This window comes from Athene cunicularia, assembly GCF_003259725.1.
Source record: "Athene cunicularia isolate RWA chromosome Z unlocalized genomic scaffold, athCun1 chrZ_part3, whole genome shotgun sequence".
Classification (NCBI taxonomy): domain Eukaryota; kingdom Metazoa; phylum Chordata; class Aves; order Strigiformes; family Strigidae; genus Athene; species Athene cunicularia.
In genome coordinates, this window is record NW_020799144.1 from 4,579,862 (window position 1) to 4,597,494 (window position 17,633).

Sequence of the window (17,633 nt, forward strand, 5' to 3'; positions counted from 1 at the left end):
ATGGTTAAGGCTGAAAACCTTTATATGCCACTTACTGCCACAGTTTGGGCTTTCCAGCACTGTATAACAGACAGTAAAATCTAGCTATTGAACCTGGGCTACCCAGTGCATGTTGCAAGTATAGAACTCATTCATCTATTTTAAACTCCAGCAAAACTAGTGGATGCTTTTAATAGCTGTAGTTCTGTGATGTGTAGACCTAATGGAGACATCTTAAGCTGTGTATTTGAATTATTGGTTTGTTTTTTGTATTTTTTAAAATGTAAGGTTACAAAAAAAAAGAAATTAATTACAGCAGATTAGAAAGTTAATGCATGCCACAATATTAAATGATGATATGAAGAATATTTATAAGGACACTTAAATGCCCTTCAGCTAAATTTACAGTGAGACAAGCACTTAAAATGCAGACAGTATAAAGACGAGTTGATGAATGAGTTTCTGATTCTTTCCTTATGCGGTATATTGTTCCAAGTAAAAGTTCGCCAGAGAAGAAGGGGTTCACATCAAGTAACAGAATAGTCAGTTGTGTCTGCTTCTTAGAGATGTGTGAGACCTGTTTTGGACCTGTGAAAAGATCTGTACAGAAAGTGGAGCAGTCTAAGCAGCTTTGCTAGCTAGCTGCTTTGTTAGCTAGCTTTGCCTGGCAGCCTAGAAAACACCCATGGAGGTCCATTCCTCTTCACCTCACTGACCTATAGGAACCTGGTTGGACTGAAAAATGCAATGTCCATGCTTCAGAATGCCAGCCAAGTAGTCTTTTTATGAAAAATATAGTGGAATTTGTTTCTCTCTTCCATTTTGGAGTTGTTTCTTGGTCCAGTTAATCTGTGCACTCTTTGTAAATTCAGATTGTGGCACCAGTACTTATAATGAAAGTTCTGCCTATCTCAAGGCCACACAAGTGATCTCAGCACCCTTGTTTGTTGATATTCCTATTTAATAAGGCTCTTGATGCTTCTATTTGAGTCAGCCTGGTGTATGCCAGTAATGATACTCTGCTGTGATATACCTGCCTTGTGACCAACCAACAAAATACCTACAAAGTATCAGAAGGGCATGCCTTTTTCTCTCTCTCTCTAGTATCTTCCCCCAAGTCCTGGGGGGTGACCAGATCCACCCATCTAGAAAGTCACTGTAATGTGATGTTCAGTTATGAGCTGGCGAGTCATGGGGAGTGTTCAGGTGAACATATGTGCAAAGCATGAGTTTAGCAGATATGTGAAGTTCAAACAGGGTAAGTCCACAGGATCCCATATGACTGATTTGATACCAGAGGCTCAGGCCAATCCTACCTCTATTTGTCTAATCAAAGGACTAGAAGATCCTTCAGCAGGCCAAATGTCATTGTTGATAAGTACAGTAATTTTAAGAGGCTATACCACACTAGACTGCATAAGGGATAAAATAAGCAAAAGTAAGTAAGCCCTGCTTGTATATAATAGGCAGTAATTTATAATTATGCAGTGAAAATATTAAATGAAGTACAAATTGAATAAGCTTCATGTATATCCAGGCTAATTGTAAAAATGTATTTTACAATATGTATTATGTTCCTCAATCCTGTGCTTTATAATTGCTGTATAACTGCCTCCAGTAGCTTGAAACACTTCAAAACATATGCATATTTTGCATATAGGCAAGCACTGACTGTTAAACTCGACAATGAAAGAGCAACAGCATGCCTTATATCTTACACGTCAATAGAATTTTTGAACAGATCATTTCTACTAGCTCACTTTTACATTCAAACTGGAGTCTTAATTATCCTTGGTGAGCATATTGGATTGACATCTGCTTGCAACACCCATCGTCACATTGAATTTAGCATTTTTGTTTAAATCGCAATTAAATGACTATGAAATACTGCTACAAGATACCCACTGTGCTATCAGTAGCCCTTGGAAAGTAGCTAAAACATTTAAGATGGCAATACCTAATGCATTACAATAGGTATGTATACACTATATCTACACAACTAGGAAAAATGAATACCCCGCGTGTGAAGCAGCAGATTTCATTACTTTAGTCTATTCCTACTCTGAACAGTATATACACTTCGTATTACTGTGTGATATACACATACATATCTGTAGTAAAACAGTATTACTGTATTATATACAGTTAGAGCTATACAGAGTTCTACACAGCATGTCACATTTTGGGCTCCAGCAGATTGAGTTTTGGTTTTCTTCAGTGCATCACTGATGAATGAAGATTTCTCCTGTCTTAAGCAGCTTCTTCAGCGGAGCAATCAATGCCTGCGTAGGTAAACTTCTCATATAGGGTAGTATTCACATAGGTCTGGGAAGGAAATAAACAGGGATTGTGATGCAAGGTGCATTACCTCAAGAATCCTAAACTATACTGAAATTATTCATGGCCTAATTGTTTTCTAGGGATTCATTCTTACCTTCCTTTCTTCTAACATCCTGTTCAGTGACACCAGTATCTGAGCAAATGATGGTCTTTCATATGGTTTTTCTCTCCAGCACTGTCTCATTAGGTCATACCTTTAAAAAATCAAACACCAGCGTTTGATAGTTTAGGTATATAGGTTAAAGCTACAAATTCATATTTATTGGAAGATTGTGCACGTTCCATTTTTCAAAGGAAAATTGATTTATAAGTAGCTGGAGTTTTCCACAGCTGGTTGCAGTCTGAAAAGATTTTTCTTTTTCTCTGGAATAATCAAAAAGCTCTCTTTGAGCTAAAGCCCAGCCATGTTATGTAAAGAACAGGGTATCTGGCAGGAGCAGAGAGCCTGGGAAAGGGTTCATGACAAATAACAGTACATGCTGGGTACAAAAGAACTGAAGTAATTATTTCCACTTGTGAACCTTGCTAAAATATTTTTTTAAATGTCTTTTTTGTGTTTTCCTGAAAAAATGTTTGTTTTCTTAGTTTCTTGCAGACATCATATATTTCCTAGAGTAGATACTGATTATTCTGGTTTGGTTTTTCTGCTGAGGCAGTTACTCACACTTCATCATCACAGTTGAGAGGCTTTTCCAGTCTGTACCCTTGAGGCAATTTTTCATAGAGTTCTGCACATGTCATTCCACAATATGGTGTTCCACCTAAAGCAGAGTTTAGCCATTGTCATGAATACAAGGAGTTTTTAATAAAAGGAAGTTTAATTACATAACAGAATTGAAAAAGAATGACTGATTTAGTAGCAAGTAAATTAGCCCATTGTTAGGGAATATTTTGCCGCTACATTTTTGTTGTTAATATTTCCATACTGCTTAATGCACAGTATTGAAGAGAAAAATAAAAGTAAATGTTAACTTTCATCTTCTGTGGAGCTGCCCTAAACTTCTTTCCAACTCTGAGGGCCTGCATCTGACTGCATTTGAACTGTTTTTGCAATACCCTTGATAGCAATCGAAGCTTTGGTTTTGCAATAGCCTTGATGGCAATGAAGTGATTCCTTCATTAGCATGGTATTAATAAGATATGGTATGGACTAATGGGAATTACCATCACAGAATCATCTAGGTTAGAAAAGACCTTGAATATCATCTAGTCCAACCATTAACCTAACACTGTCCACTCTCAACTACACCAGATCCCTCAGCACTGTGTCAAATACACCATATCCCTAGGTGCTATATGTCAAGCTCGGTTTGCCCCTTTTTGCACATTTGATTACTTAGACTCTTGATTTTCCACATTGCAGTGTGTTAGTTCCCATCCATATCTACTGTAAATCCATTTAGCAAGGAAAGCTGGGAACAAATTAAAAAGCAAGAGTTCATGATAGTCCAGTATGCAATGTGCACTTCAGTCAGTATGCATCTCTTGGCCAGGAGACCACAGGGCACACTCCAAGGTAAATCCTGAAGGCTATGTAACAGTCATTTTGAATGGTTTGTGGTTGTATCACATATATGATGAATAGAGGTCTGTGCAGAAATGAACTCTAAATTTTATTTGAAAATGAATTTTCAAAATTTTTCCTCAAGAATACTTGGAGTAGATGTTTGTCATTCTCCTCCCCTCACCCAAATCCTTAAAATATGTCTTGATTTAAAACTCAGGAAGGCTGAGGAAAACCCACCCATCAAACTCAAAACATATTGGATTAGGGATATATATTATATGATATGCTGGATTTTATATTTAGATATGGCCTAGGTTTTATGGTGCAATGAAAACATGGTCATTATGTTTTTCTCATTTAGAATGGTACCTGAATCGAAAATGTGACAATATTGCATTTCCAAGCATACTGAAGCTAAACAAAATGTAGTAGAATGAAATAGAAAAATTGAAACACATTTCAAAGAAATACATTTTTAACAAACTGAGTGAATGGAGCTCGGTTGACTCAGATTGATTTATTTGTGTGGTACAAAATTCAGCTACTTACCTAAACTAACAATTTCCCATAATAGAACACCGTATGACCATCTGCAACAGAGGGATATTATGGAGTGCAACAAGAATGCAACAAAATTTCTTATTTTAAAACGGTAGATAGTTTTGCTAGTATTCAGAAAACACTGAGAAGTGTGTGATACATTCTTTTATTTTTTAAATTGTTTTGTATAATGATAGAGTTCATAGAATCAGAAAGCAGGAGTGACATCTTTAGTAAAATTAATTCACTGTGGGGTCATCAACTGGAGTCCTTTACTAGACTGTGAGCTCTCAGCACATAGTGCACAATTGTTTGTAATCACTTCCAATTTCCTGACTAAAATACTGAGTTCCTTTGGGTCTCCCAAGGATTCATCAGGTTTCTGATTTCAAATGAGAAATATAACTAAAGTAGTGGCCCAAATCCAATTAGATTGTGAACACAGAACTTGTTCAGACACTGATGATGAAATAAAAGTAACTTTTTGTTGTGGGTTTTACTTTGCTTCCATTGCTCACTTGAGCTGACATGGCTACTGTGTTTTTTCAGTTGAGTCAAACTTTTCTTGGTACTGAAAAATATATCTTTATTAAAAAAAGACAACTTGAAAACATACTTACACATCACTGTTTGTGGTGTAAACACTGTAATTCAACGATTCAATTGCCATCCATCGCACTGGAAGCCGTCCCTGGAAATTATTTCATGACAGTTTATTTGTTGGTGGTTGGAATAGCAATACTGCGATTTATACCCCAACAATTGTTCTGTGTGTTACCTTAATGAAAACTGACTCTGTGCAAGTAAGCTTTATCAAATAAATAAGCTTACTTCTTTAAGTTGTACATTTACTTCCCAAGGGGACTATTCACACTTGTGCTGGTTTTGTGTGGCAGGTTTTCTGGTATCAGGGGAGAGGGCTACAGTGGTGGTGCCTGTGAGAAGCTTCTGGAAGCTCCCCCCACCCCGCTCCAATTTGGACTGTCTCTGGCCAAGGCTGAGTGACTTTGAGGAGTTACAAGGACACCTATGCGAACACCAAGGTCAGTGGAAGAAAGAGGGGTTGGGAAGTGCAGCAGTGCAGAGGTCTCCCCGGTATCCCGTGGTGAGAGGGCAGGGCTGCCCCTGCCACCCATGGAGGTCACCAGAGGTTCTCTTGTGGCCTGTGCAGGACCCCCAGGACTCTGTGGGAAGAAGCAGCCCCCGCTGTTGTAGTTCAGCACTGGGAGGACTGCAACACGTGGGGGTGACACACACCGGAGCACTTCGAGAAGAATGCACCCCATGGGGAGGACTCACAGAGGAGAGAGTTTGTGGAGGACTGTCTCCCGTGAGAGGGGAACCATGTGGAGCAGAGGAAGAATGCAGGGGAATGCTCCCACCCACCTGGGAGGAAGAAGCAGAGGACTGACTGCACCCTCCATCCCCTGCCCCTGTGCCACGGGGGGGAGGAGGTAGAAATACCAGAAACAACAAGTAGCCTGGGAAGAAGGGAGGGGTGGGGGAAAGTATTTTTAACACATAATGCTTCTTACTGTCCCATTCTGTCTGTTAAATGTCATTGCCATTAGTGTTTTGAATTAGAGTAACGTCCTTTTTCTTCGCCTAACGAGCCTGACCTTTGCCTATGACCATAATGGGTGAGCTCCTTCTTCCTGTCCTTATCTCAATTCCTGAGCCTTTTGAATCACTTTCCTTCTTCCCAGCACTGGGGGAAAAGGGTGAGTGAACGGCTGCATGGTGATCGGTTGCCCTCTGGGCTCAAACCATGACAACACTAAAGCCAATAGAAAATTTATCCAACCAACATCAAGAGGAAACAAAAGTAACTCCTGAATGATGTCTGATGATGCCTCTAACCAGCCTTCTTCCTTTGACCAGCTGGTGTTGTTCCTGGTCTATAACTGTATGATGCTTATTACACGTCTCCCTCTTTGAGATCTTTCAAAATGTTAGCTCTGGACAGCTGTTTTTTCATCTCACAGCTGCTGACATGCCTCTGGTTACCATCTTGCTAACTTCTTGCTAACTCTGTTCAGTAGAACTTAGACTAACTTGCCTCAGTTGGACAAATTCTGGTACAAAAACATTATTTGCATAGCTGTACAGATCCTCTTCATATATCAAATGTATATTATATGCTTTTTTATAGAACATTTTTACTAAATCTCATAACTATGTGCAAAGTAGTTATTTTGCTGCCATCCATACTCATATAAATAATTTTCAATTACATCATATATTATAAACATAGTAGAGGATTTACAAGTAATGCATATATATTAATAAGCACTATATAAATATTCACACATATTAATATATAAAATTTAAATAATCAGTTCTGAAGTACCCATAAATTTGAATTTTTGTTCGTATGAAAACATAGAGGAAGAAACAGGAAAACAAAGAGGAAAACAGACTGCATCAGTTTGTTTTGATCCTTACCATGGTCTTTTTAACATAAACTTCTTGACCTCTCGATAAGCCAAAGTCAGCTATTTTTGCAACATAATTTTCTCCAACCAAGATGTTTCTTGCTGCCAAATCTCGATGAATAAACTAAATTAAAAAAAAATATTACTACAACATCTATGAGCTTCACATACTTTACATATATTATTTCAGTGCTATATTAAAAATTGCAAATGTTCAGAATAAGAACAAAACCCAAACGAAATGTCTTGATGTGTCACTACCAAGAACATTTTAAACTTTATCTGAAGATTCAAGCAGTTAGCTACCATGTTGTCTGTAAGTTTTAATGCCTCTTCCTTGAGTTCCTCTGACACAGTATTTGATAGGACTAAGTGAACACAACAAAAACCCTCATCCAGTGGGAGATACAGAAGCTAAAATTAAAACTGCTTTCATTAAAAGGCATAGTCTCTGAAAAATGAATTGCTCTGCTTTCAGTGGGTAGAGAGCTGAAGACTGACCTGTTTCTGGCTCAGGTAGTCCATCCCTCTAGCAACGTCTGCTGCAAAATGCAGAAGTTGCTGAGAGGAAAGTGTAGATGCAGTACTGTTGGCAATAGCAAATGCTGGATCTGTCTCTAGCACTCTGCTTTTCCGAAGGAAGTCCAGTAAATTTCCATGGGGGGCATATTCAATAGCAAGATAAAGATATCCTAATGAAACATCAGATAGTGAGCATATCACAAAGTAAAAGATGGTCAGTAATAGTATTTGGACACTTAGACTGCTTTGCGTGAAAGAGAAATAAACTTAAAACAGATGAGGGCAACAGAAAAATTGAGCAGGAAAATTCCTAGGTGCAGGGAATAATTTAGAGCTATTGATGAATATAGTTTCTGAAGGATTAATGCGGGTTTGTAGATCTAAAACCAAGTTGATTTGGCATTTTATCAAATGTTGTAGACAGGTCTGCTCATGAGCTGGTGTTTCTGTGAACTGTATGGGCTGTACTGTGTTGTGGGTTTTTTTAACATTTTTTAAAGTACATGTATTCAAAAGTATCTTACCCCGATGTTCACATGCTCCCAAAAGATTTATGATGTTGGGATGATGGCCAAGCTTGCAAAGAACTTCAAGTTCTCCAGCAAAGTCTCTGTGATCATCTTTTGAGGCATACTCTGAAAACCAAATAAGCATGCATTTATATTTTCCTTTGAACTGAATAACCATATTGTTATTAATTATAAGGACTCTGGGCTGCCTGGGGCACTACTGCTGCAGCCCCAATAATAAAACTAAGATACATTAGTATTTACTGAAAAAAGTAGGAATTTCCAATCAAAGAAGAAGAGAGAACCCAATATCTGTAGCCACCATCTGCAGAGAAAGAAAGCATCTCAGTATACCACATCACTGATTGGATGTCGTAGCAGATCACATGAAAACTTGTTGACTAAAAATATTCCCATACAAGTGCTGTCAATTATTTCTGCCTGCATGCAGGCCTTGGCTCCTTTTAAATTGAACATAATATTTCAGAATATCTCCCAATTTGCTTAGATAATGATCTAGTCAATTGTAAGACAATACGTACATTCTTGCGGTACCCTACATATTGTAGTTCTCTATAGACTGTTGCAGTCATGCCCAATGAATACAAAGAAAATGAGTGATCCTCATATTCTGTATATACATAGATGCATAGATAACAGTTGTCCCTGAGTGACAAAACAAGATGAACAAATGCTGTGCCCCAAGGCTAGGTCTGTGTGCCTCTATTACATATTTTAATGGCTCCCACTTTGCAGATTAATTTACACATGAAGTTCATACTAACTTATGAATTGAAAAATACATAATAGTTAATGATAAAGAAAAGTTAAAGAAAAGTATAAACCAACTTGACCTTGCAGAAATACAATCTTTGCCAAATTTTAGCCTAGTGACAGCTGATACAATTTTGCTAGCAACTTTTAATATTTATTTTAGCTTTAGGAGAGGTCTACTAAGCATTTATTATGACAGTGAAACACTTGGAATAATCAACAAAGAAAAGTCTTTAGTCTCAGAGTATCCAATCTCTATTACCTTTCATCCTTTTAATTGCAGCATCCATGCGTAAGCCATCTTTCTTAATGCGTGCTTTCAGGACTTGCCCAAAGTTACCTTCCCCAATCACATCTTGAAATTTTATGTCATTCCACTCAAGAACTGGGTAAATAGTGGGATCTGGGCTGTTCTTGGCTTTCCTGCTCAGGGTGAGAGTACCTGAGTTAAACTGTACAGCCGGCTCTTCCCTCTGTAACAGAATTAAGCAAATGACATTAACTGTGATTTCTACTTTACTGAGGAATGCTCTGATTACACTCACAGAATAGATGTGTGCTCACTCATGGACACAAACACACAGAGCCTGATCCATCTCTTGCTTATGCAGGAGTGAGTGTAGTAGACAATTACACCTGCTTTAGACACTAACTTCATCAAGCACTTCTGCCCAGATCCACAAAATTAATCAGGCTCCTAATTTATGCATAAGTACCTTTGTAGACCTAGGCCTCCTGAAGAGTTTTATACTGAAAGATGAAGGAGATGGGCAAAAATAATTTGGTAAAACTGATCTCAAAACCAGTTTTGTCTCAGGCTCAAGGTTTATCCTATATTAGGCTTGACTAAATCATGTTCTGATCAGGCTCAGTAGGAAGACTGAGGAAAGAAGAAGCAGGGAAACAAAAGAGAGAGGGAATGACCTTCCTCCATAGCTGATGAGACATCAGTTACACATTTCCACAAAACACCTCTGTGGGAAATGTTTCAGCACAAGGAACAGGAGCTGTTCTGTGTGACATGGGGACTGATCATCTCTTTGGATGAGCTCCCTGGCACACTGTTTATGAAACAATGTATGAAGAGCCATATGGAGGAGCTCTTTAACCCAACTTCATTCTGCTTCACAGGTTCCCCTCTGAAGTGAGAGAACAGCACCAGAAAGCAGAGCAACAAAGAGACTACAGCAGGATACAAATATATACGTGCCTATATATTTGTGTGTATATATATCCCCATGTTGCAACCTTCAGCAGTTTCCTCATAGCCAGAACTAGGATGATGCCATCAGTTGACTCCTGGTGTGTTGTCCCCGAATTGAAAAGCCATGATGGAACAGTTATTGATGCTCAAAAGCAACATTAAAAAGTATTGTAGTTTTCATAATGGGGCACAATTTCATATATGTCCCTCTACATTCTGTCTGGCTCAGTACTTGTCATGTGCAGGTGCAGCAAAGCAGAAAAGGGAGAAGGATAAATGGTGTGCAACTTTTTTCAAGCAAGGCTTTCTACCTCGTAGCCTATAACTGTGATTGCTTTAGCTCTGGGGTCACTAGCAGATAAGCTTTACAACAACAATACTAATTGCACACATGAAGACAGTATTTGGAAAAGCCGAGGAAAAAGAACTGGAAAGAACAGGAAACGATACAGCCAAAATTAATAACCACACTGAAGCAGGAAATCTGGAAACCCACCACCACATTTTGGAAAGCCTGAGCCATTCGGCGCTGGAAGTTGGCTCGCTTTAACTGTAGCATGATGAGAAAAGCCAGGAGAATTGTTACACAGGTCATCCCTGCAGAACCAAGGATAGCAATAAGCAGCATTTTGCCTCCTTTTGATTCATATGGGGCTGTTGAGAAAGCACACAAAGAGTTCATCATTACTTCCATCAAATTCTGAAAAAGCCATGAACAATACATAGCTACTCCTGCCTTTGTCTTCCAGAAATGTCACAGACATTGGATGCTCTGATTTTCAGATAAATGAGTACCTGCAGGTCGCACTGAATTCAGGCAGTGCAGAGCTAAGGTCACTCTCAGTGATCTAATAGTCCTCTATTATATGCATCTACTTTAATTTATGAGCTGTTGGGCACTTTGTAGTGGATACAGACAAACACTGCGTGTTGTCACTTCACCAGTGCCAATGCAGTGAACTGAGAAAATATTTTGGTGATGCGGTGTTGTATGTCAAAGTTAAGAGCAAAAGAAAAATAATATTTAAAAAATAATATTATTACTTTGCCTTAGCTATCTAGTTTATAGCCCTGGCCCTGGTCTGTACAAGTCCACATATTGGAACAACCAACCTTTAGTTTCTGGAAGAGTCTTCAGTTCAAATGATGTGTTTGGGTTGCTCAAGCCGATGTTGTTCTGAGCATTAATCTGAACCTGGTACACAGTGTTTGGCTCAAGGCCCTTGAGATGGTATTGGGTAATGCTGGTGTTCTTTATGATAATATCGATGTGGTTGTACTCAGCCTTGCCATAAATTTTGTAGCTGATGATGACGGAGGAGATGGAATGACCCTCGGCAGTTGTCCAAGAGATGACTGAGGATGTGTCTGTGGTGTTAGAAAACCTGATGTTGTATGGTGCAGGAGGGATTCCTGAGAACAAACAGAAACACACACAAAGCATTGGAGTGTACATCCACCTCTTCATCCTGCAGTGAGCCAAACACTTTCCTCTGTGCTTTTGCTGTGCTAAACAGAAGCAGAATTTTGTTGACAAGCTATGGTTACTGGATGCAATAGCTTTATGAACTTGATGTGCTGTTACCCATATTGCAGTACTTCATACTTCCTGCAGAGGTTGGAGTGGTATTCAGTATACTGCTGTCCTTGGATTATGATACAAATTATCTGAGCTGTATGCAGGTACAACATAACTGCTTTCAGATTAATGCAGAAAAAAATAATTTCCTTCTATACTGAATCATCATTCCCATGTGATTCCCATTTCCCATACTTTGACTGCTTCAGCAATTCCCTGTCAAGATACAGGCTGTTAGAAAGAATGGAAATCAATACCAACATTTCCACAAATTTCATCAGAAAAACACCAGCAGGGGTGAGTGCTAGTGGTGACTAGTACCTTCTCCTGAAAAACAGTTCCCTTATGTTTTTCTTAGTGCAGTTTGGCATCAGAGTTCAGGAAACTGGAGTGTCCCATGACAGCCATTGACACTTCTGTTAATACATGTAGGATCTCATAATGGACCTCCTCACATGACCTGTAAGGAGGAAGAAGCCCACCTTTCCAGTGTGTAGTATGGACAATGGCACCCATCAGTCATTCAGACGGACATCTGTTCAGATGGTATTTCATCCAGATATGGCATTTGTTGTAGCATTATGAAAGGACACTACACACACAAAATTCAAGGGCAGTCATTGGTCTTCAGTGTAGCACACTTAACTACTCTTTGCTCACAGGGGTTTTACCTTGCATCACATCTCTTCTTTAACTGTAATTTCTGTATTGACATAGCTGAATTGTGGGGTCTGAGTGGTTTTTTTAAGTAACAAAAGAGCTTGAAGTAATGAATTCTGTGGGTTCATCATTATGAGGAGGAAAAAAATGCTACATGTGTCCAAAGCATGAATCACACTTCAATTAAAATGTGGATTCCCAAGCTTTTAATTAGCTTTTCCTGGTGTTTTTTTTAAAACTCATTATTAGTTCCTAATAATTTCCAGCATAAGAATTTCTTTGGATGCAGAGTTATGGTCATAATAATAGTAGTAACAATCACAAGTGATCATCAGGAACTGAGTGTTACCAGAACAAAGGATTACATTTAACGTAGTCATTAAGTGACAATCAATCTTGGGGAAAGAGGAAGAATTAAACAGAAGGATGTGAATCAGCTACTTACTGTCACTGAAAGTCCATGCATACAGATAGTTACTCCATTCTCCTTGGGACCTGGTGTTCACCCGTACTCTGCACATGTATTGCTGTCTAGGCTCAAGATCTTTAATGATCAGGGTGGACATATTTCCTGGCACTTGAGTTATAACACTGCTCTTGTCACCGTTGTCATTCACGATCTTCCTTTCCACTTCAACACGAATGTCATCCTCTGTCCTCAGTGTTAAAGGATGCCATGACAAATTCAGTGATGTCATACTTTTTGGAAAGAGAGTGAGACCTTCTGGTGGAGGAAGACCTTGGAAAAGCCACAGTGAAACAGGAAAAAACATTTCATATCTGGTATACAAGCTAAAATAGGGGTACCAGTTTTTCCTAACCACTTGCCCCATCTTAGGATGACAAGGGGTAATTCTCTCCACCACCCACCCAATTTGACATAAATTACATCTTAGAGGTGTTGATAGTCCCAGAGTATCTTATCAGCAGCTGTTGTGGCAATAAAAAGGTCTGTTCACTGAGCTGATGTTGCAGATGCACTTTTTAAACATGAGAAGACAGCTCTTTTGCTCTCTTGTTAGATAGTTCCTGGTGCAATTCTCATTTATTTTGTATGTCTGTATTCAGTTTGGGCTGTATCTTCAGTGGGATAAAAGTCTTTCTGCTTGTTTAGACATCTTCATTTTTAGGGTAAACTGATCTAATACTAAGAGGAAGGACTAATGTGGTATTAGGAGGAAGGAGCAGCGTGCAAAAGAAGTGATTTGTATCTCCAACTCTGCTGCATAGCTAGCAAAAATATGTAAATTCACCTTTCACAGATTCCTTGTCTCTAAATTGGGGAGAATAGTAGCTCTGCCTTATTCTGGTTTTCTTCACCACTAGTGGGTTTTTTGTGTGTTTTTCCTTGCCTTATTTCTTTGCCTGGGACTATTTTGAAAGTCTCTACAGAGTATTCTGGACCAGTTTTCTTTGCTCAAATGAAAGTGCTCTGACAGGTATCAGGGAACAGACCATAGAGAAAACCAGCTGAAATAGCCTTTTATGAAAAGGCAAGATGACAACTTACCAAGCGCAGCTGTTGTGAAACTAGCCTGTGGTCCAGGATGACCTTCCCCACCTTCCCCTTGCCGACTCAGCTGAACACAGAACTGATATTCTGTTTTTGGTTCCAGATTGTCCAGTCTTTTGGTTGTGCCTTTTACTGACAACAAACGGAGAAAGTAAAGCCATAGACCATGCTGAAAAATGTTAAGGAAGAAAAGGTTTGGAAAATATTCCTCAACCACTAACCATGGAAGGTAAGATACTCAGATACTTTTGTTCCTGGTTCACCAATATAAGCTATTTAGAATATAAAATACTTATTTTTAAGTTGAGCTCCAACCGAGCACAAAAGATGTTCCCATCTGCCCTTCCTTCTGGTCGGAACAAGACTGGTTGCTTAGGCAGTGTACATTGTGTATGCAGATCTTAGGTTATCTTGAATAAGTAACAAATGTTTGTTACTTGTTAAAGTTCATGTAATGTTTCCTATAATATTTTAGGCCTTGCATTAAAACAGAGCTGGAAGAAGTCATCTAACTCACAAGCAGGCTTCATTTTGCCCATAACATTCCTGATAAATATTTAGGTAAGATATTTGTCTCACCAGCGGGCACAATAGACATGAAGAAGATTGTAGATGCTCCAGGACACCTCCATATTGCTCACTACTTTTGAAAACCTGCTATTTACATGGGAGTATTCAACAACTAGGCCTAACACTGAGTAATATTTATCTTAAGGAAGGAGAGAGAAACCCCTTGGTTACTGAAAACTGAATATAGACTTTTAACTGCTGTTGATGTACCACATTAACACTATGCAGTGATATACAAAGAATCACACATCAAGTCATAAATGATTTAACTTTTATGCGTTGTAGAGTCTTTTGAGTTTAGTCAAGAGAAGACAGCACATTATGTTTCAGCATGCAGCTGAAGTTTGTGTTTAAGGGGAATTAAAAAATATCCTCTTACCTTCCACAGACATCCAGGACTGATAATGTTTTGCTGGCTTGTACAGGAGTTTTGTTGACACAACAGGTCCATCTCCAAGATGTAACTCAGCGTTGATATCAATTATGAGAAAATTATGTCCGCTGTCTGTCAGCCTTGGGGCATACTGTGGCACAGGAGGAACTGAGCAAGAATGCAAGTATTAAACCAGCCTTTTAATTCCCTATATCAGTAAAACTGGTATCTTCCTAGATCTACAGAAAAATGGGAGATGTCTTCAAAAGTCTTACAAAGTAGACAGGAGTTTATACCCTAAAGCTGCCAGTTTAGATCTTTCAAAAAAACCCTTGGGCTTTTTTCTAATCCTTACCATCACGCTTACTTTTTTAATACACATAATTAGTATGCTGCTTATAAACAACTTATTTGTTTCTGACTACAAATATTTATTCAGACATTTTCCTGCAGTGCAGAGAACAGAAAGCTCTTCCACGTTAAATGTAAAGCTGCCCTTAAATGTACAGAGATTAAGACATTTGAAGAGATTCATGCTTTTACCTTTGACTGTAACTTGAAATGGTTTCTCTGCCATTCCTGCTACTGTCTGCACACTGCAGACCCAGGTTCCTGTATCACGGGGCTGGATTCGATTAATTGTAAACATGGCTTCAGAGCGATTACTGGTAACAATTAGGGCAGGCTGAAAAGACAAAAGATGTACAGGGCCCGAAAAATGTGGGCATGTAGGAATATTCCAATGACACTTTCTCACAGTTTAGGAACTCACCAGGAGTTTAAGTTATATCAATAGAAAGGGTCTACAACGGTCAGTTCCACAGTTTCATATGTGCTCATTGAGTTCATGAAGTATCTCAGAATATTGAAATCTCACATTATGTTTGAAAACAATAGTGTGCATAAAGTACAGATAAAGTAGTTGTAAACATCAGAAATAATAGGAGGAAATTAATCAGGAGCCTACCCTTAGGACAGTTCCATCTTGCTTCAAAAGTTTAAATTCTTCGGATTTAGGAAGTGGCATCCCAGTGGCTATACAAAAAGGCTTGAACTCGACACCAGAATTGAGTTCTACAGGATTTAGTAAGTTTTCTATCTGAGGTGAAAGATCTGCTGCACCTACAGAAGATACATAGTATTTTAGTGTCAGCCTTCAAACAGAACCTTAAAAAGGCAGCACCAAATCAGGTTTAGGTGTAAAATGAGCACAGGCAGAATAGGTGTTCGAGTCTCCTTTCACTCATGTGAGCCTGCGCAAGGACCATGCTTACCAAGTCAGCTTTGCAAGCTTAATTTTCTCTCAGAGAGACAGAGCTGTTTTAAACTCTGGGGTTTTCTTGGTGTCTCAGTCATCAATTTCAGATCATGAGGCACATGGTATAGGAATGTATCCAGATGAATAAGAGGCAGGTAATGGTAAAGTACAATGAGCCTATCCAAAAGCTGATCATGCAGGTACGATGCTCAGCTTCTGTCAGTAATTGATATTAAGGTCAGTGTTAAATCCTATGGAGTAAGGTTTGAAAATCTACCTCTAATGAAACCAAAATCAGATTAAATATTAATAGCATACCTGCCTGCTAAATGCAGCATATGGGGCAGAGGCTTATAAACACTGTATTGCAATAAAGATTTACAGAATTGTTTGGGCCCCTAGAAAGTAGTTGACAGAGCAGGGATACCAGCCTGGAGTGATAATGCTGTTCCAGCATGAAGATCTGTTTCAGATACACTGGGAAAAGCCATTTACTACCGTGTTACCTTGCTTTACCTTCTTTTTCACATTGCAGACCATGCCATCCAAGGGAGCAGATGCAGCCCTTAAATCTGTCGCATGTCCCTCGATTGTGACAATTACATTTGAGTTTGCAGTCCGACCCATAAAAACCAGGTTTGCATTCTGCAAATACATAAATTTCCAGTTAGTGTAAAGGTACTAGAAAATGTCTTCCACTAATTTTCAATCTCATGCATCAAATCTCCAGTAGGGTTTACTTCCCTCAGCTGATCTGAGTTTGAAACTCTATGTATTAGCACTAAGTCATTCACAGAGCATCCTGAGAACACGCTCTTGTCAAAATTTAGAGCACATTTGTATCCGTGCCTGTCATTTGTCAACTAGATGCCAATGTGGAAGCTTCTTCGACCTCCACTGCTTTTTCACTTACACTGCAGTAGAGTCCGAAGGCTTCATCAGACTTATGTCACCATTTAACACAGTGACACATATTCTTAAAGGAAGATGTGCTTCATGTCCCTAAGTTGTTGGCAGTCTAATTGAAATGAACAAGGCTGATTCTGCTCAGTATTGCTCAGTTCGACTTGTAGAAATACAGCAGGATTATATCTGTTAGAGGATTTTTAATGTCTTGGTAGAATGTCAGTTCATTTTGCACAATATTTTGAATAGTTTTCGACTTTACTATGCTCTTCTTCTGAGAATTTAACATGGTCCTCTAAGATGGGTAAATACTATTATCCCTTCTACAGAATGTAAAAGATACAGTCTTTTACTCTCTTCTGTTAGTTCTCGTCTGTATTTCTATGTGCAGCATGCTAAGGACTCTACCAATCCTCGTATTTTTTACTATACCTTTATCACATTCTAGTCCCATCCATCCTGTGGCACAAGAACAACCATATGGATCTGGTAGACAGAACATATAGTTTCTGCAGCCATAGTTTTCTTTACAGCTCTCTTCACATGTTTTGCCAAATGTATTGGCTCCACAAGCTATTGAAGGGAGAGAGGGAAAGAATAGCTTAACAGCATTAAGTCCACAAAAGAACTAATGCTTCTAATGATACAGACAACATGAATTAAATTTAAAATAGCATTTTTACCATTCAGATACCAGATATATTAACACCCATAACAACTTAAGGAACAGCTACATGAATGGTTAAGTTCAGGCGGCAAAACCAAACAACTTTCTCCCATGTGAGGATCCATCAGCAAAGCACCCCTTGCTTTGGGTATGTGGGGACAGATCTACAGCAATAAATACTCTTTTCAAGCCTTTTTAATATAAAATGGACAAGCAGTGCCATGAAAACCTAATATTCTTCTTAGATGTCAGTGCATATGAAACTGCCAAGCTCAAGGTTTTGCTTTTGTGATTAGT

General features: G+C 38.8%; 1 protein-coding gene across 3 annotated transcripts in view; it reads right to left on the reverse strand.

The window, feature by feature from the left end:
- Window positions 1-278: 278 nt before the first annotated feature.
- TEK (TEK receptor tyrosine kinase) overlaps window positions 279-17,633 on the reverse strand; it is a 42,239-nt gene continuing 24,884 nt past the window's right edge. For 2 of the 3 annotated variants that reach the window (XM_026866699.1, XM_026866701.1), the window contains 18 exons: window positions 17,102-17,242; window positions 16,280-16,408; window positions 15,473-15,627; window positions 15,049-15,190; window positions 14,512-14,673; window positions 13,560-13,694; window positions 12,495-12,788; window positions 10,924-11,223; window positions 10,307-10,464; window positions 8,869-9,079; window positions 7,848-7,958; window positions 7,303-7,493; window positions 6,812-6,925; window positions 4,987-5,057; window positions 4,376-4,416; window positions 2,984-3,080; window positions 2,414-2,513; window positions 279-2,304 (listed from right to left, as the gene is read on the reverse strand). In XM_026866699.1, the coding sequence (XP_026722500.1) occupies window positions 2,230-2,304; window positions 2,414-2,513; window positions 2,984-3,080; window positions 4,376-4,416; window positions 4,987-5,057; window positions 6,812-6,925; window positions 7,303-7,493; window positions 7,848-7,958; window positions 8,869-9,079; window positions 10,307-10,464; window positions 10,924-11,223; window positions 12,495-12,788; window positions 13,560-13,694; window positions 14,512-14,673; window positions 15,049-15,190; window positions 15,473-15,627; window positions 16,280-16,408; window positions 17,102-17,242 (2,627 nt within the window). In that variant the 3' untranslated portion in view covers window positions 279-2,229. Of the gene's footprint in view, window positions 2,305-2,413; window positions 2,514-2,983; window positions 3,081-4,375; window positions 4,417-4,986; window positions 5,058-6,811; window positions 6,926-7,302; window positions 7,494-7,847; window positions 7,959-8,868; window positions 9,080-10,306; window positions 10,465-10,923; window positions 11,224-12,494; window positions 12,789-13,559; window positions 13,695-14,511; window positions 14,674-15,048; window positions 15,191-15,472; window positions 15,628-16,279; window positions 16,409-17,101; window positions 17,243-17,633 lie in introns of those variants that run through there. The other variant, XR_003400201.1, reaches the window with a different exon arrangement.